At 46.4% G+C, this 18,786-nt stretch overlaps 3 protein-coding genes across 5 annotated transcripts; all 3 read left to right on the top strand.

The window, feature by feature from the left end:
• LOC8082556 (auxin response factor 11) lies at positions 1,607-8,262 on the top strand. Of its 2 annotated transcripts, none has more exons than XM_021462607.1 (14): positions 1,607-1,831; positions 2,674-2,920; positions 3,019-3,131; positions 3,420-3,518; positions 3,619-3,675; positions 3,910-4,065; positions 4,154-4,235; positions 4,350-4,440; positions 5,147-5,311; positions 5,402-5,521; positions 5,862-6,067; positions 6,145-7,502; positions 7,599-7,789; positions 7,931-8,203. In XM_021462607.1, exons 2-14 carry the CDS (start codon positions 2,830-2,832, stop codon positions 8,037-8,039), a joined length of 2,838 nt encoding a protein of 945 aa, XP_021318282.1. In that variant the 5' UTR covers positions 1,607-1,831; positions 2,674-2,829; the 3' UTR covers positions 8,040-8,203. The 2 variants fall into 2 exon arrangements, with proteins under 2 accessions (XP_021318282.1, XP_002448710.1); XM_002448665.2 differs by having other exon boundaries at positions 1,654-1,831; positions 4,154-4,238; positions 7,931-8,262.
• Positions 8,575-12,591, top strand: LOC8082555 (peptidyl-prolyl cis-trans isomerase ssp-1). The gene is made up of 5 exons (XM_002448664.2): positions 8,575-8,616; positions 9,483-9,545; positions 9,634-9,647; positions 9,935-10,536; positions 12,198-12,591. The coding sequence occupies exons 1-5, from the start codon at positions 8,575-8,577 to the stop codon at positions 12,320-12,322; spliced, it is 846 nt and encodes a 281-aa protein (XP_002448709.2). The 3' UTR covers positions 12,323-12,591.
• LOC8082554 lies at positions 13,929-17,365 on the top strand. 2 transcript variants are annotated; one of them, XM_021464048.1, is made up of 6 exons: positions 13,929-14,923; positions 15,550-15,716; positions 15,916-16,154; positions 16,222-16,421; positions 16,880-17,005; positions 17,095-17,365. In XM_021464048.1, the coding sequence occupies exons 1-6, from the start codon at positions 14,111-14,113 to the stop codon at positions 17,191-17,193; spliced, it is 1,644 nt and encodes a 547-aa protein (XP_021319723.1). In that variant the 5' UTR covers positions 13,929-14,110; the 3' UTR covers positions 17,194-17,365. The 2 variants fall into 2 exon arrangements, with proteins under 2 accessions (XP_021319723.1, XP_002448708.1); XM_002448663.2 differs by having other exon boundaries at positions 13,930-14,923; positions 15,553-15,716.

The raw sequence follows: 18,786 nt of genomic DNA, 5'->3' as shown, positions 1-18,786 counted from the left end.
GAGATCACAGGCCGGCCAGTCCGGCAGCCACGTACAGCGATGATGCGCATGATTCGTCATGTTGATCCTCATGGCCTGGGACGATGTGAAGTAAGGTGAAAAAGCGACTTTTTATCGGCCACAGCGGAAAGAGCGAGCTCAGCTCTTCACACTCGCGAATCTCATTATGATCCGTCATCCATTGGTCCGGTCCGGTCCGTATGTGGTTTACATTTTCGAAGCCGAAGACGTACACGTACGTATTGTAGGAGTATGGGAGCAGAGTACTAGAGTACGTAGTGCGAGAGTACACGCCTCGACCTGCTGGATACCCTATACAGCAGACTGGCACGAGGTAGTAGTACGCACAATGCGCACGCAGCATGATGCATGCGCGCGTGTGTACATTGACACGGTCACGACGACGTACTCTACGTACCACAGGACGCAGCTGCGCTGCTGCGCGGCGTCAGCCACGACTGAACAGGACGTGGCCTCGGTCCGTCGGTCAGTGGCAGTCGCCGCGGGGGGTGTAGCGGTCCACGCGCCTCGGTCCGTCGTCGCCGTGCCCGCTGCGGCTTCCGTGCCGTGCGCCGCTGGCGCTGGCCCTGCCTCTCGTCGTCGTCGTCGTCTCTCTCTCTCTCTCTCTCTCTCCCCCGCGCCAAGGCTGCTGCCCCGTACCGTACGTGCTGGTGGTAGACGTCGGCCGGACCGGAGCCGCGCGCGTCGCGTCGGATCCGGGCAGGGCAGATGCACCCACGCCTGACGGCCTGAGCGGCTGAGCCTGACGACTCCCTCCTCCGTGGCTCCGTCCCATAGCCCCATCCCATCCACCACCACCTCGAGTCTCCTCGACCGCGCGACGCGAGGCGCCGAGGGCGGTGGCGTGGCGTGGCGCGTCGCGCTTGGCAGCACGCGTAGTCGCGTAGGCACGCCGCCGTACGCGCGAGCACTGCTCTCTCTCTCTCTCTGTCTTTCCGTCTGCTGCTGTGCCTAGTAGCTGACTGACAAGTGGGGGAAGGGGGCAAGACGGGGCAGAGACGCAAAGACAGCGTGCCGAGAAGGGCGAGAAAGAGAGAGGCTGGCCCTGGCCGCCTGGGGTCGGACGACACGCTCGTCGCTTGCTCACACGCATCGTGCAGGCAGCAAAGCATGCCTGCGCAAATGAGGCATCATGGCATCGCCCCCCTCGAAAGGTCGGCATCTTTAGCCCAAAGCCGCGCGCGCGGTCACCACTACTCGCCACTCGAGCAGTCGTCCCAGTTCGCAGAGGAGAGAGAACAGAGAGAGATCGCGATGAACGCAACAGCCAGAAAAAGGCATTCCCGGGACGAAAGGAAAGGGCGAGCACGGAGCACGGCCACCCCGCCCCCGCCCCGCGCGCGTACATGATGGTATCATTGCCGCGCCCGTCTAGCTAGCCAGCTACGAGCCCTACGCCACGCCATACGCACCGGACACGCACCACCTTGCTGCTGCTGCTGCTGCTGCGTCCACTGTTCACACTACGCCGCCACCATCAAGTCCCAGCCCGCGTGCTCCCCGCCCCGGCGTGCCGTGCCACGGGCTCGATCGCCTCTGCCTGCCCCATCTCCCCTCCCCCGCCCGCTTTGCCCGACGCCTTTTACCAGAGGCAGAGTGCTTGCTGGGCGCTTGGCTTATTTATCGGAGCCTGCAGCTGGGGCTGGGGCTGGGGCTGAGGCTTCGCTTGCTCGCCTCCGCTGGTTGCCTTCGCTCTTCACAGTTCATCAGACCAACAAGCGTTGGCGTTGTGTGCTTGTGCTCCCTTGTGTGTGGCGCTCGCGCTCGCGCTACCTCCCAGTTCCAGTCCCAGGCGAGGAGACAAGCCGAGGTGCGGCTTCCATTCTTGTCATTGCTCTCTCTCTCCCTCACGTCACACGCACTCCCTTGTCACTTTCCCGGTTTGGTTTCGTCCTCCACTCGATAGTGGGTAGAGCCATCTTCCTTTCTCATGGTTTTTTTTTGCTGGTTTCGAGTTCGACGGAACGGACAATGCAGCGGTCCGGTCCGTGATGCGTCACGGCCGCTTGTGTTGTGATGCAAAGCTCTGCTCGTGCTCACTCAGCATTGCCGTTCCCTGATGAGGCCATGCTTGCTTGCTTGCTGCCATTGACCGCCTAGGGAAAGGGAAGAGCTACGAGTTGTCTTCCGGGTCTCCGGGAGGCCGCGGCCGCCCATGCTCCAGCTTGGCGCCGTTGCAGGTTCGCGACGAACGGGGCGCCAAGTGGCGTGCACGTCGTCGAACTCATTCGAGCACGCACGTAGCTAGAAGCCTAGAAGAGCTAGCTGATGACCGAGATTCTTTGCGCCATTCCACCCTGCGCATTCGTAGGCGGTAGGCCTAGCCCTGTGCCCCCTGCTGGGCTTTACTCCTACTGCCTCGTAGGAGGGCATGGCATGCGCTGCGACTGCGTGGCGTGAGGACACAAAAGCCGCCTGCTTTCTTGGGAAAAAGGCCGGGTCCTGGTGTGGTCGCCACTCGCCATGGGGACCCAACCCCACACAGAGCTTCCATCACTAGCAGCTACTAGTAGTACCACTACGAATGCGAATGCCTTTGGGTTGGGGCCGTCTTCTTCACCTGGCCTTTTACTCCCCCTCCTCTTTGCCTGCTGCTCGCGAACAGCAACAGCAGCTTGCCATGTCATTTAACACGCTCGTACTCTCTCACAGTGGCATGCAGGCGTGGTAGAGTTCTCAGCCATCAATGATGAAGTGCGCATAAGCTGCTGGGAACCGAGATTGGATTCGTCGGGGTCTCGTCTCAGCATCAAGAAAGCCGGAGTTTTTGTTTTTCAGCTTCGGTCTGGTGCGGCGCCTCTGGAGGTGATGGCGTCCGCGCAGGAGAAGGCCACGTCGGGTGTGCTGAGGAACGCGGCGGCGCTGCTCGACGAAATGCAGCTCATGGGAGAAACGCAGGGTGAGTATCACTTGCTCATTCAGAATTCTGCATTTCTCTGTCGCGTCTTGGCGTGATGGCGAGTTCTTTGTTCCCCGGTGCTTGTTGCTTTCCATCAGGTGCGAAGAAGGTGATCAACTCCGAGCTGTGGCACGCGTGCGCGGGGCCGCTGGTGTGCTTACCGCAGCGAGGGAGCCTCGTCTACTACTTCCCCCAGGGGCACAGCGAGCAGGTTCGAATGCATGGATTCTGTTCTGAATGTCCTTTTCTGATGCGAGGATTATGAATATACTGCGAGCAGTATTATTAGCTTCTGTCTTTGTTGTCGAAATTGTTACTGCTGCCGTGCTGCGCTGTATATGGTTTGTCCTGTGGGCACCGATTTATCTTTTTGCTGCTGCATTGCATATGGATTGTGACCCAAACATTCTGTCTTCGCTTTTGAATCCGTTTACCTTATCCGTGGAATGCTCGCTGATCAGTTCAACTCCAGAAGTATGCTGAAGCTGTTCTTTTGCAGGTTGCTGCTACCACTAAAAAGATACCGAATTCTCGCATTCCAAACTACCCGAGTCTCCCGTCGCAGCTGCTATGCCAAGTCCACAACATCACTTTGCATGTCAGTGTGAATGATACTAGTTCTGTTCCTAATGTCTGGGTAGTCCATTGCCTATCCCCTATTAGTTAGGGCACTTACAGTTAATGCTTGACTTGAACAGGCTGACAAAGAAACTGATGAGATTTATGCCCAGATGACCCTGCAACCAGTACACTCGGTAAGTGAACGGTGCTGCATTGATGCATTGCTTTTAAGTTTCAGACTTTGGCCTGAAAATATGTAATTTGAGACTTTTCAAACAAAAGTGCACACCAGTTTTGTCTCTAGTAGCTACCAACACAAAGCCTTGTAGTAACATGCGCTGCCTTTAGAAAGCACTTGTAAATGTGAGAAATGGCATTGCGAAAATTTCAGGAGCTGATGAACTTTATAAACCTGATGACTATTACAGGAAACAGACGTCTTCCCAATTCCATCTCTTGGTGCTTATACCAAAAGCAAGCATCCCACTGAATATTTCTGCAAAAATCTAACTGCAAGTGATACAAGCACACATGGTGGTTTCTCAGTGCCACGGAGAGCTGCAGAGAAGTTGTTTCCGCAATTGGTACGAGATTCTTGTCTAACTTACTTTTTGCATAGTTGATTATTTTCTTTTTCAGCTTCAGCTCATGCCCATGTTTTCAACCCCCCAGGACTACTCAATGCAGCCTCCTAATCAGGAGCTTATCGTTCGAGATTTGCATGATAACATGTGGACATTCCGTCACATTTATCGTGGTAGGGTCGGACACTGTCTGACTTTGTATTCTTATCAGTTCTTGCATAAAAAATTGCACGATATCTTTGGTTCCCTTGTCTAAGACTCTGTTTCCTTGATGTTCCTTTCAGGCCAGCCAAAGCGCCATCTTCTAACAACCGGATGGAGTCTTTTTGTTGGGGCGAAACGGCTTAAAGCTGGGGACTCTGTCTTATTTATCAGGTCAGCATTTAAACTGAGCAACATATATAAGTCTATTCTTTGTCTTAAGCACAGGCACAAGGTACTGTTGAAAAAAACTAAATCTCTTACATTTTATATAACCCAAGTGATATCATATCAAGGGGTTACAGTTGATTACCATATAAAATCTTTCGTCGACTTAATTTTATGTTGCTGTAATGAAGTAAATACCATGTGTAGTATGTTACTTGCTGCCTTAGCTATTAGTTAGCCACCAAATTAAATTTAAACTTCATAGTTTTTCAAGGCCTATGCTGCCGTTACAAAGCTATGAACCAATCTGTGCTAATATTTTTACAACGCTATTGTGAAAGCAACAACTGATGCCTACTCCACAGTGACACCAAAACTGAACTTTTTTAAAAAAAAACTCTATCGAGAAACCCCCGAACCCCTACCCCACCCATACACAGTGGAACCCGTGAGATGAGCTGACCACAGACCTGTGCTTTGGATGTGGGGCAGACGAGGGAGTTTTTCCCCCCTGGTCATTGTGGTCGACGCCACAATTAAGAGTGATTCCGGACTCGAACTCTGACCACCCCAGGGGGGGAGGTACTGAGCCTGCACTGACCACTCGGTCTGCCAGGCCGTTCCCACATAAATACCTTTGCATGTCATAATCTGCCACATAATAATTTTTCTATAGCGCAAAGCCACCAATGAAAGAAAAAATTTGGTGCAGGGATGAGAAGTCACAGCTCCTTGTGGGTGTTAGGCGGGCCACCCGACAACAACCGGCTTTGTCATCATCCGTCCTGTCTACTGACAGTATGCACATAGGTGTTCTTGCTGCAGCAGCTCATGCAGCATCAAGTGGTGGCTCATTTACTATCTACTACAATCCTCGGTATGTAATTTATATAGCCGTTTGACTTGTTATTTAGTATGTTGTTCTGGTAGGCATATTTACATTCATTTGTTCTTGATATCTCTATAGGACAAGCCCGTCGCCATTTGTGATTCCTCTTGCAAGGTACAATAAGGCAACATATCTGCAACCATCAGTCGGAATGAGATTCGCGATGATGTTTGAGACAGAAGAGTCAATCAAGCGCAGGTTTGTCTTCTCTGCACTTTGTATGTAGGTAGCATTTTCTATTTTTGGTTCTATATATATGCTCTGAATTTAGCTGCAACATCTGTAATTAATGTTAGTCCCAAGGTGAATGAACATGCTTTGAAGGTTCAAAAACAAAATATTTCTGGAATGTGTCTTGAACCTTAGCTTTGCAGAAAGAATAAATTAAACCTTTCCATGCATCCTACAAAAATTATGTTTTTGGGTTGAATGTAAACTGTGCCATTTAAATTAGAATATGTAGAATCATATTTCATCTTACTATATGTTGAGTACTTCTGCACCATAACCATTCAAACCAAACTGCTTTATACTGCAGATGCACAGGTACAATTGTGGGAATTAGTGACTATGACCCGATGCGATGGCCAAACTCAAAATGGCGCAACTTGCAGGTAGAATGGGATGAACATGGGTATGGAGAAAGACCTGAAAGAGTTAGTCTATGGGATATCGAAACTCCAGAGAACATGGTCTTCCCTTCTCCATTGAATTCAAAGCGGCAATGTCTTCCTAGTTATGCAGGTACTTTTCTACCATTCTGTAGATTTCTTTAGGATCAAGCAGTAAGCTGAAACAAGTTCTGCCTTTTCCAATTGCAGTTCCTGGCCTACAAATTGGATCTGTAAATATGTCATCAATTCCAAGGGCACAAGGAAGTCCTTTTGGTAACTTGCAGCAAATGCCAGGGAGTGGCTCAGACTTAGCTTTGCTGCTTCTCAATCAATCTGGCCAGAACCTTGGTAGTCCAATTGCCTGTCAACAATCATCATTTTCCAGCATTATTCAAAATGCTAAGCACAGCTATTTCCCTCCATCGACATTTGGTGCTTCCACTGGTTCAATGAAGCAAGAAACCATGCCTTCGAATGAAGCTCCGCAGCAGTTGAATGCTCTTGGTATTCAGAAAGGTGATCAAGTAAGCTGTGAAGTCCAGCCAGGTATTGATTCAATTTCTGCACGGGAGATGAGTGTTAAACCAAGAGGACCAAGAAGCACAGATTCATACTCAAGTCAAAGCATTTCGGATCAAAACGGCAAGGGCGAGCCTAGAACAAAATCTCGAAGGAGCAAGAAGAGCTCGTCTCACAAAACCATTTCAGATAAATCTGAGCTTTCTTCACTACCTTCTCAGATTTGTGACAAGCAGAGGCATGGTTCAGAACCAACATTGGTTGACTGTGGAGCCGAACAAGCTACCTGTGGGAATATTGAAGATTCATCTGGTGCACCTACACGAGGTGATTTTGCAGGAGAACTGCAAGTTCTGGAGGTTGAACAGCATGAACTACTTTCACCACCAAAGTTAGAATCATCAAAGTCACCTGATGGAGGGAAGTCCGTCAGCTCGTTCCCAAACCAAGGGTGTTTCTCACAGTTCCTTGAGGGCCTGGATTGGATGATTCCGCCTTCCTACTACCAAGACTCCAATGGCATTCAATCAGCTACCGCATCGGATAACATTTTTAATCCGTCTGAAGGTATACCTTCCGCAATGAATACGGATGGCATGGAGGCGTTTCAAACCTCTTGCCTTTCTGAGTGCTTTCCTAATTCAATTCAAGAGTTCATCAACAGTCCAGATATAAATACACTGACATTTATGTCGCCTGAGATGCAACATTTGGATGCCCAACACGACGGCAGCAACTTGCCGAGCACATCCAACTCCTATGTGCAGATGAGTTTCTCAGAGGAGAGTCAGAGTGCATCCTTAAGTGGCCTGCACATGGAAGCTATCCATATAAACAGCTCATGTTCTCAACCACTGGCAACGGGGAGCTTTGATGCAGGGACGTTCTCAAAACTGTCAAACATGAAAGAATGTCAAGCCTTGCCTCTACAAGAGATCCACAACGGTTCTATGGGAACACCTTCGTGCAGTATGGATGCAGCGGCCGAGTACAGCATGGATCGAAGCGTGAAGCCAATGAAACCACCGGTCCGGACATATACAAAGGTACACTAAAATGAATGATTCTTAAAACGAAACGATATGCTTTTTTTCCCTTAATCTTTATTTTAGCTTATGCAATCTTGCTTTCCATGATGATAGGTTCAAAAGTTAGGATCAGTTGGAAGATCTATTGACGTCACACGGTTCAGAGATTACCATGAGTTGAGGTCAGCCATTGCATGCATGTTTGGACTCCAGGGGAAACTGGAACATCCTGGCGGTTCAGACTGGAAGCTTGTTTATGTCGACTACGAGAACGACGTTCTTCTCGTTGGAGACGATCCATGGGAGTAAGTACTCTAATACTCTATTAGCCTTCTTTGCACTTATTGTTGTTCGGTTTTGAAATAATAACAATAATATATGCATTGTTTCCTGAATTGCTCCCAGCACAGATTAACCTTACTGTGCTTCTTTCTACCTCTTGGCAGGGAGTTCATCAACTGTGTGAGATGCATTCGGATCTTATCGCCTTCGGAAGTACAACAGATGAGCGAGAATGGCGTGCATGTCTTGAACGACTGCATCCAAATAGCTTAGCAATTCAGGGCTGTATGCTCTGCAGCCTGCACACTGTAACATCGCAACAGGAGAAATGAGTGTCTCCGTAGCCCCAACGGCTCTTCTTGTAAATAAAAGATACAGCATTGTGCATCGCATTCTTTCTTTTCTAGCACGATAAGAGACAGTTTGTTGGCAAAAAAGGGATTTGATTCATGCAATTACAGAGGTCAACACACGACCGATGCCATGCATTTTCGAACATTGGAGGTGTGTTTGATTTGAGGAATTCAACCATTCTTGATGAGCTGGTGGGCCTTAAGTCTGTCGATATCGAATTGGGTCACACACATAAGCAGAGCTAGCACGCTCAAGGTTGCCAATGACTTTGATCACAGCAAGAACGTAGCGAATCGACAAAACCAACCGACAAGCTTGTTAGGCTGATTTGAAGCTAGTTTTTCACATGGTAAACTCCCGAACATTTCCTAGGAAGACTCATCGAGGAGCATGTAGAGGTTGTTCAAAGGTCACCAAGACCATCTAGCACGTCTCTCAAATCTTGTTGAGAGACATGACGTACAACAAGGTAGCCACAGTTATTAGGGCAAAAAGAGTATGTAGTTAATGTGATTTTGACAATTGAAAATTGGATTTCTCAATTTACCGTGATCCTCTCGTTTAATAGAGGGGATGATCTTATACTAGTAGGAAACAAGTCTAAAATGCAATCTCTAAGTTTCCCATGTTGAAAATAGATTCAAAAATCGATTTGGAAACAAATCGGTTTTCACGGGGCTAGCTCTCCGGTCGAGCCACTTATAACACAGAAGCAGGGGACTGGCCTGGCCGGTTTGGGGCTTTGGGCAGGGAAAAGCCTCATTTCAAGATAATTGTAACATGTGACTTTAATATTATAGGATTTCTAACATCGGTTTCGTTAAAATAGGAGTCGAAATATTAACATTTTTTTTATATATATATGACATTTTATGTTTTTAGGCCTTGTTTAGTTTCCAATTTTTTTTGGTTCAGGACACTGTAGCACTTTCGTTTGTTTGTGATAAATATTGTCCAATTATAGACTAACTATGCTCAAAAAACTTATCTCGCGATTTATAGACAAACTGTGTAATTAGTTTTTGTTTTTTTACTATATTTAATGCTTAATGCATGTGTCGAAAGATACGATGTGACGGAAATCTTGAAAAGTTTTTAGTTTTGGGAGTGAACTAAACAAGACCTTAATCATATTTGTCATCTCAAATTCATGTATTTTGCCATGACTTGACCTTTTTGCTCTTAGAACTTGAAAATACATGTGCAGGGATATAGACCTACTCCCAAATGCATGTATGCAAATATACAAAACGTTATTTAGTGAAGTATGAGTCCATACTTTATTCATGGAAAGTATGTGTCCACCAAAGGCATCTGCAAGACGCAGCGCCAATAATGACATTTGAAAAATTTTAAACGCAGCCATCGGCTGAAGTTCACGACCAGGCGCTCCTCCGATTTATTCAAGAATATTTGCGTAAACACGTTTGTTCCCCATTAGCTACGTCTGCACTCTGCACCCCAAACGTCTCTGTTAGATACGTCCGCGACTCTCCCGTGCGTATATTTTCAGGTTAGAGTAAAAGGGTAAGTTATGGTAAAATACATGTATTTGTGATGAGAAATATAATTAAAAGCATAAAATATCATGTATAAGAAAGTGTCAATGTTTCGAGTCTTATTTTAACGAAGTCGTTTTAGCTTTGATGAGAATAATGTATCTAGATATATAGTAAAAAGTAAAAAATGTATTAAAAACTTAGAACAACTTATTATTTTGAAATGCATGTTTAAAAATGTAGATTAAGCACCGTGTGTCACTAAAATTTGTGTATCATCGTACTCCACTTCTCTTTCTTTTCTCCCACGCAAAGTCTGAATGGCCTAATCCAATCCGGGCCGATCGCCCATGGCTACCGCCACCGCTGCTGCATATATACCACATGCTGCCAGGCCCAGCTGCCCATTCCCCTGCAGCCCAAAACTACCAACCAACCCAAAGCTTTCTTGGCTGCCTGCCGCGGCGGGGGCGCAACCCGGGCCGCCAAGATAGGGTCGGACAGCCCCGCCGCCGACGGCGTCGGCGACGCCGCGCGCAAGCGGCCCAGCGGCGGCGATGGCCCCACCCCGGCGCCCGCCGACAAGCGCCGCCGCCCGGAGCACCCCTCCTCCTCTTCCGCGGGCTCCCGCGACCGCCACCAGGCCCACCACCACCAACCCCACGGCCGCCGTCCGCCGTCGTCCTCGGCCGAGGAGAAGGTGCGCGCCTCCCACATCCTGATCAAGCACGAGGGCTCCCGCCGCAAGGCCTCGTGGCGGGATCCCGAAGGCGTCGCCATCTCAGCCACGACCCGCGACGACGCGGCCGACCTCGTGCGCGCGCTCCGCGACCAGATCGTCTCCGGGGACCGCAAGTTCGAGGACATCGCCGCCGAGAACTCCGACTGCAGCTCGGCCAAGCGCGGCGGTGACCTCGGTCAGTGCTCCGTGCTAAATCCTACTGTCCAAATCCTACTGGCCAACTAGTTGGTGTTAGTGTATATGTATATATATACCCTTTCTGTAGGGTTTGCTTTTTGGTGAGCGGTTGATTCGTTGTGCGGATAGGAGATCTGTTTTGCATCCTGATTAGACTTACAGATACCCGCATCACGAAAAATATTTGTCTCTGGTGGATAATACCCCAGTCTGATCTAGAATTCTAGATGCAGTGGGTGTGGCTGGCTTGTATGTGGGATGGTTATTTGGATATGTAGTACTTCGGTGTCTGATTGTGCACAATAATGGCAAGTGAAAGTGTTGCAGTTGCACTGTAATCCAGAATTGCTGACGAGAAACATCCTACTCCTTATTCAAACGGTTGCTGTTAACGTAGTTCCATCATTTGTGCCAATTAAGACAAAATATGCCATCATTTGTGCCAAGTAAGACAAAATATGTGCTGCTTCACTTAAACTTTCTCACCGGCTTGATTGGCTACTTGTGGATTTGAGGCTTTAAATTTTCTGTACTGTGCATGGTTTTTATTTTTGGAAGTCCTGTGATTCGTGTCCAACTTTATCGTGAAGAATACTGAAAAGCTTTTTGTCTAAAACTTTCTGTATTTTTATTGTTGAAGAGCACTGTTTTGGCAAGTACTGTACTATTTGCTAGAAGGAGCCAGGGTGATGAAGCATGTTTGCCAATTTGGAATCCGTTACAGCATTAGTTGCCTCATTTGCTCCATCTGAGGAGTGAAGAATAAATCACAAAGATTTGATGTCTGAATGAACTAAATATTTGTCACCTTCAATTTCTGTTCCTGGTATCATGCGATGTGCCTGTGCAAATAGGTATTGTCTAAGAGAACAAAAGAGACACTTATGGCTTTATATGAAAGTTATCTTGTTTTAGCCTGGGTGGTGCTGAGTCACTGCGGTGCTGGAAAATGGAATAGCTTGTTTGGACGATATCTTGTGTTGCATATGCCTTGTCATTGGACCTAGGATTTGACATGAGTATGCTGGTTTGGATAACTGCAGGTGCTAAGTATAGGCTATCTGAAAGGGTAAAGAATTGTGTTAGGGATAGCCGGGAGAGGGCTGGAGGATGGGGGTTTCTGAATGCTGCAGAGGAGAAAAGGGAAGCAGACGAAAACATGTTTTATGCCTTTGTTAAATTTCATCTGATTGTTAACCTATTGCTATTCTCAATGAGTAGGCTAGTAGTCTGGTGTTAATACTTGTCTTTGTTGAGAGACCAGGATCCTAGGAATTGAATGTACTGCATGTTAAGGGTGGTAAAAATCTGAAATAAATTATTATGTATGCTTCCAACAATCTTAATGCAGCGTTATTAGGCATGATTCATCAAATGGTGGATAAATGTTTATCAACTGTGTGTTAGAGCAGTGCTCTTATTCGATAAAGTAGCCAGCGGAATGCCTTTTTTTTTATTTGCTAAATAATTCTAGCGCAAGAGATTTGTTGTCAATTTGGTATGTGAGAAACTTGCGAATTGGATTTAGAAGGCATGGAATGTGGAATCTAACCTCATTGTGGATCGCCTTGTCCAATGCTGCTTCCATTCTTATATTATCTTCTAAACATTTAAAAATCCACTATCAATAGTGATTTAAGCTTATGGCTATTGATGCAGGTTCATTTGGGAGGGGTAAGATGCAGAAGGCTTTTGAGAAGGCTGCGTTTGCTCTGAAGGTGGGGGAGATAAGTGACGTAGTTGATACAGAAAGCGGGGTGCACATCATCAAGAGGACTGGCTGATTGCATCTGCGACATTATCCATATACGGTGCAAACGGGGGATGCCTTCGAGAGGCTTTATGGTTTCTTGCTTCATTGGTGAACTTGTGCGTGTTTGTTTTTTTCTCGTATGCGCTTGAGAAAATGAGATGTTTGTAAACTTTGCTGGAGACCTCCGTGCTCTCGGCTACGATGGGTTCAGATTGTTTTGAGTATGACACGATTATATGTAGATTTTTTCTGTCATCTTGTGTCATTCTTGCCTCCGAGAATTTGACATCTTTCCCCCGAGATTAGAATGCCCTTGAATTCAGTGGTCAATTTGTTTTCTTATAAGTAATCCTGAATTTGCTGTTGCGAGTCTTGAGCGCAGTGAACAGTGTGCTCGCTGCAGCCGCTGCAGCGCTAAAACTTTGGACTATAAATACAGTAGCAATTTGAAACGAGCAGGCTCAAAAGGCATGTTTGGATGGATGCCCTACCTTGCCAATTGCCATAGCCAAATCAGGGTATGTTCAATTGATCCAGCCAAAATTTTGATACTGGCTGTGTGTGATGTGTAGGATCCGTATGTCACTTCTTTTTCATGGAAACATGATCACATTGGGATCTTGTTTTCAAGATAAAATCGTAAAGAATATAATGGTGAACATGAGCACGCAGAGATGTTAACAGGAGTAAAGTCCAAGAATGTTATGCTGCTTGCATAATTTGGTTGAATAATTTGTTGGTCGTTTGCAACTTATGTAAATTCACTACCTACACATATGTTGTTGGGTTTGTTGCATGCATGAACTACTCAAGCAACCTCGGGCATTGTTACCACCAAAGCATGACTCTTTAAGATGCATATAAACATGTATTTTATTTTATTTGACTAATTATAGCCAAGAAACAAAAAATCTATTTTCCGCACAAAATCTAATAAATGAAACGAGTAGCCATCAGGGCCGTCTCCAGTGGGTGGGCAGCCGGTGCGACGGCTAGGGGCCCATGGCGCTAAGGGCCTATAAATATATATGTAATATATATAATATTTATTATATAGATTTGTCTAATTTTTTGGAGATTTATACACTATAGAAATCTATCAATTAATCTAAAAAAAATCCATTAATCAACACGTCATCCACATCCACCTATTGCCGGTGTTGCTTTATATTCTCACTTAATCGATTATTAGTTGAGCAGATCAATGTTCCTCTTTATCGTCTTCTCGTCCTATTGTCCAATCGTCCAATGCAACGATGTTGCTTCATGACACGCTAACACCACACGTCCGCGCACGATGTCACTACTAGACACTGGAGCAGGAAGAGCAAGGGCGTAGCTGATCAAGATTTCACCAATTTGTTATTAGTATTCAGTTATAGGGTTCTAAATTTCTAATTCTATTCTACTTATTTATTTGTTGTACTATAATTACCTTTTATAAACTAAAACATATGGTGCAAATTAATTCTTTTTAGTTGTACTATATAATTTATATATTTGACATATAAATTTTTTTTGATGGACTCTTACCCTTTTATTTGCACAAGGGCCTTTAAAATTATAGAGATGGCCTTGGTAGCCATAGCGAACAAACTAGGGACCCACAGCCACAGTTGCGGCTTGCCGCCACGCACCTCCCCCCTCCCTCGTCCCTTCACTTCTCCTTCTCCCCTTCCCCGATCTCCGCCCCCTCGACTTGCCAAGGGTCGGCTCGGTGGGTCTCCAAGCTTTCCACGCCACCATTCTTCCCAGTTCCCACCCGTGCCTCAGCAATTCAGCATCGCCGATTCGCCGCGGCACCGACACCTCGCCGGCCATGGGCGCGTCCTCCTCGACCGGCAACCCGTCCCCAGAGGCGCACGAGCAGCGGGAGCAGGAGACCCTCGCCTCCGCCGCCCTCTCCCTCCCGCTCCTCCGCGTTGCCTTCTCCCGCTCCGCCGCCGCCGCCAACGCCAACGCGCTGCCGGATGCCCTCGCCCCGCCGCCCGCCTCCTACCGTCTGCCCGGATCCCCGCCGCTGCCGCCGCACTTCCACGGCATCCTCTCGGGGCTCGGTCCGACCATCGCCTCCCAGTTCTTCGGCCACGGAGCTGCCGCGACGCCGGAGGGGGACGCCGGGTGGGTCCCTTTCCTCAGGGGGTTCAACCGCTGCTGCGCGCGCGTGCCGGCCTCCCGCTCGCTCGCGCTGCTCCTCCGCGTGTACGCCGCCGCCTGCGCCGGCGCGGGGGCACCGTGCGGCGTCCTGCTCCAGCCGGACGAGGGCGGTGACGAGGACGGGAAGGTCGTTGGGGAGCTCACGCCGGAGGAGATCGCGGTGTTCCTCTGGATGTGCTGGGTCATGGCGTGGAGCGCTTCGGCCTCGAGGGTGGCCGGTGATGGAGGGGAAAAGTCGGAGCCCGTCGCGGTGCTGCTCCCGGACGTGACGCACCTGGTGCTATCGGCGCTCGTCTCGGCCGGCGCCGTCGCGGATGACGCGGGCGTTTGGGGCTGGGACATCTCCAGCGGTGGGAAGGGGCTGAAGGTCCAGGAGTTCACGTCGTGGGTGCTGTCCACGCCTGTCGGCCTTGGGAACTGCCTCTCGCGCTATGTGCGGGACAGATTCCGCGCGCTGGCTGCTGACTCTGTGGAGGTAATCAAATTATATTGCAGAATTTTTAGCTACTGTCGTACATTGGATGAATCCGCTCTGTATCAAGTGTCATCAGTAGAATTTGTATGACATTGTTATTACCTTGTTAGTTCATAGATCATACATAAGTGTAGAAATGGGGGGTTTCTGTTGTTGTGTTTCTACTTTGTTTTGTTACTGAACCATGACTTGGAGCTTCTATAGTTATTCATGATCTGCTATAGTCTGAAAACTGTCTCCAGTTTGCCCTGACACTGCAAATTCTGTAATGTTATAGTTTGGACCCTTTTTGTTTTGGTACTTGACACTTCAGAATTAGCTTTAAAGAATTCTGGTAGAAGGTTGTCCAGCCACAGATTCTACAATATAATGACATGTCGATTTTATAACTAGGTCCACTACTGAGAGGGTCGGGGTTTATGTCACTCTTTAATATACAATGCTTTGGTGCCTGCACTAGGTTTGAGCAGTGTGAAATTGTTGATTTGTTGATGACATTCTCTCTTCTAGACAAATAGGCTTATTTGTTTTTGCCTTTTTTTTAAGGAACCATGCCTATGATTAACTTCTACTGAGCCTTTTTTTTTTTATCTCATGAACTAACTGGAGTTCTTACTCATCACAAGCAGGAGAGCTCTGTTTCAACTGTTAACACAACCTTTGATACCTCTGATGTTTATCTGCTAACACGGGGAAGAGCATGGGCAATCGCTCTCAGCCTAAGAAACAAGTTGAGTGAAAAGCTGTTGTCAGCTTCTGTAATTGGAATGGACACAGAAGACCTTCTTTATAGGTAACTTGGTGCGATGATGATATTTATTCTTGTGATTATATCTGTAAGCTAGTTTTCATACAACATTGCAGTTATTAGTTAACATGAGTATGAGTGCAATTTTTTTCCTAATCTGAAAGAATTTAAATATATAGTATCTCATTGTCAGTTCTCCTAAGGATCTAGTTAGAATTAACATTGATACAATGTTTGTCTGTAGGTCATCTGTTCATGGGAAAGGACTGAGCCGGTTCTGGTCTTGTGTTGAGGGGTACAAAGGGCCAATGCTGATTCTACTTTCAGCATTCTCAAAGAGTGCTGGTGAGAATGTTGATTCTGATCGAAGATGGGTGATTGGTGTATTGACCGAGGAAGGATTTGAGAGCAAAGATACCTTTTATGGTAGCTCTGGATTCCTTTGTGCTGCACATCCAATATTCCGCATGCTACCACCATCTGGTATGACATTTATTGACCACAACTTTGTCTAAGCTGATAGTAGCTTACTATACCTCTAACCTAGCAGGTAAGGAGAAGAACTTCATGTACTGCCACCTACATCCTCAGATAAGAGCTTATGAAGCAAATCCAAAGCCTGTTGGATTAGCATTTGGTGGAACAATTGGGAATGAGAGGATCTTTCTTGATGAAGACTTCTCAAGAGTTTTGGTTCGACACCATGCTGTTGATAAAACTTATCAACATGGTTCTCTCATCCCCAATCAGGTTAAATTCTGATTTATTGGTGTTTGTGGAAGATAGTAACCTGATTGCTCTATGCACTATTCCACCTTATTCCAGGCATTAAGGATAGTTTGTTGCTGTTTTTCTGCTGAAGATATTTTGTAGCAATCTTCCTTTCTGTTTGGCTTCAAATATGTTTTTACCTATCCCAAAAGTTGCACAACAGATGTGCTTTTGAATTTTTGAATGCCACTGCATTTTCAGGGCATAGAATTGGGTGATTGACCACTCCCATTTGAGTATTGCTTCTCTGTTCTCTCAAAGAACATTCCACAAATCATAACTCACGCCCTATTAGTGATGGGCACAAATAAGCCCACTCAATTACCATGTTTATGTGCTTACCTAGGTTGTGAATGTTTCATTTTTGTACGATTACAATGTATGCTACCAAATGTAGATTGTGATTTTATTCTCCGTTTTTTTTGGGGGTAATGCAGGGTTATTTACCTGTTGAGGCTTCAGTACTTGATGTTGAAGTATGGGGGCTGGGTGGGGAAACAATAAAAAGACAGCAGAATTTGTACAAGAAGAGGGAGGACATTTTCTCAGAGCAGCGAAGAAAGGTGCTACTAAGAGCAAACCTTGAACCATTAGCTATCTATGTTATCGAAATGTGCAAGTATGCTGACAATATTTCCATTTTCTCTTTCAGGTTGATCTCAAAACTTTTGCTAGCTGGGAAGATTCTCCAGAGAAAATGATGATGGACATGATGTCTGACCCAAACACGGTTCGACGAGAAGATCGGTGATTTTGGTTTATACCCTCCGGAGATGTACAGACTACAGAGTTTGTTGCACATATTTGCCTGCCCGTTTGGCTGGGTCACACAATTCTCACGCTATTTAGGTTGAAGTACTAAAAAAGAGACTTGTACAGAACATATTTCCAATAATAAATTGAGATTTTCTTCCTTTCTGCTATTTTGTTTGTTTCATGGGAAGTGAGAACAAACAATTATCTGCAACATAAGATTGCTGCCATGTTTTCCATGTTCCAAATTTTTTTGCAAAATACGAATAGTAGTATTTTCGTTTGTATTTGATAATATTGTCCAATTATATGGACTAACTAGACTCAAAAGATTCGTCTCGCAAATTACAGGTAAACTTTGTAATTAGTTATTTCTTTTATCTATATTTAGTGCTCCATGCATGTTGCCGCAAGTTTCGATGTGATGGGAATGTGAAAAATTTTGCAAAATATTTAGGGGACTAAACAAGGCCGATGAATGATTCTGGACAGGTCTATGGTGTCCAGCTTGCTGACTTGTCTATGGTGCCCTGACGTGTCTACGGTGCCCATTTTCGTGTACAGGTTCATGTTGGTGTTGTATGGCACAATGGCTGGCACATACTGTACTGTTTATGTTTGAATGGCCTGATGAAACAGTGCTGGATTTTCGAATGAAGTTTCTATTGCGTTCAGTATATAAAACCATAGATCACCCAAGAGAAGGGTTCCACACAGAATGACGCAATGCTTATAAACCCTGTGAACGCAACTTTTAGTTGTAGCTTTGTAATATGCTACCTTTATTGCGTGCCGTTTATGGGGCAAAGCAAATAAAATTTTATCAGGTGGGGAACGCCTCCTCCCGTTGACCCTCAAAAAAAAATAAAGGATTCAGGAGTGGGCGTGGTTAAGGTCATCATCATCACTGTATTCTGAATTTGGTTTTGCAAAGCTAAGCAACAGCTCGTCGTTCTGTCTGACAGGCGTCACCAGGCCTTTGCTTTGAGCACCAGGTGCCAATCAATCAACTGGAGTACTATGTGATAGCTGTTATTAAGGGGGGGTAAAAAAAAACTGTGATAGTGTTGGGCCGCAATTTCTGCCGCTATTTGTGGTAGGGCCGTCTCAGCGAACGCAGGCTCATGCAGAGGATCTCAACTCGAAGTACAGTGTCACCGGTAGAGCTGTCGTGCCATTTTTTCGCCCCAACCCAGGACACTTTTGGTACTAGTACAGGCCAAAGCAGGACACGACAGACTAATGCTGTAGACCGTGCTAGCAAGCCGGAGAAGACAAAACACACGTATCTTTCGGTCGGATGTAGACCGTGCTTGAACCAAAGCAAATGCTTGCCGTGTCTGATATTCCGAAATTTTTTTGGTTTTTGAAACATTTTCGTTTTATTTGATAAACATTATTTAATTATAGAGTAACTAGGCTCAAAAGATTCATCTCGTGATTTACAAGTAAATTGTATAATTAGTTTTTATTTTCGTCTATATTTAATACCTAATACATGTGCCGCAAGATTCGATGTGACGGAAATTTAAAAAAAAATTGGTTTTTTGGGTGAACTAAACAAGGCCCCGCTTGTCACATTGTCCCAAAC

Source organism: Sorghum bicolor, chromosome 6, assembly GCF_000003195.3.
Source record: "Sorghum bicolor cultivar BTx623 chromosome 6, Sorghum_bicolor_NCBIv3, whole genome shotgun sequence".
In the NCBI taxonomy this organism is placed as follows: Eukaryota; Viridiplantae; Streptophyta; class Magnoliopsida; order Poales; family Poaceae; genus Sorghum; species Sorghum bicolor.
Note: the sequence above shows the minus strand (reverse complement) of the source record. Positions and strands in the feature narration are given on the sequence as shown.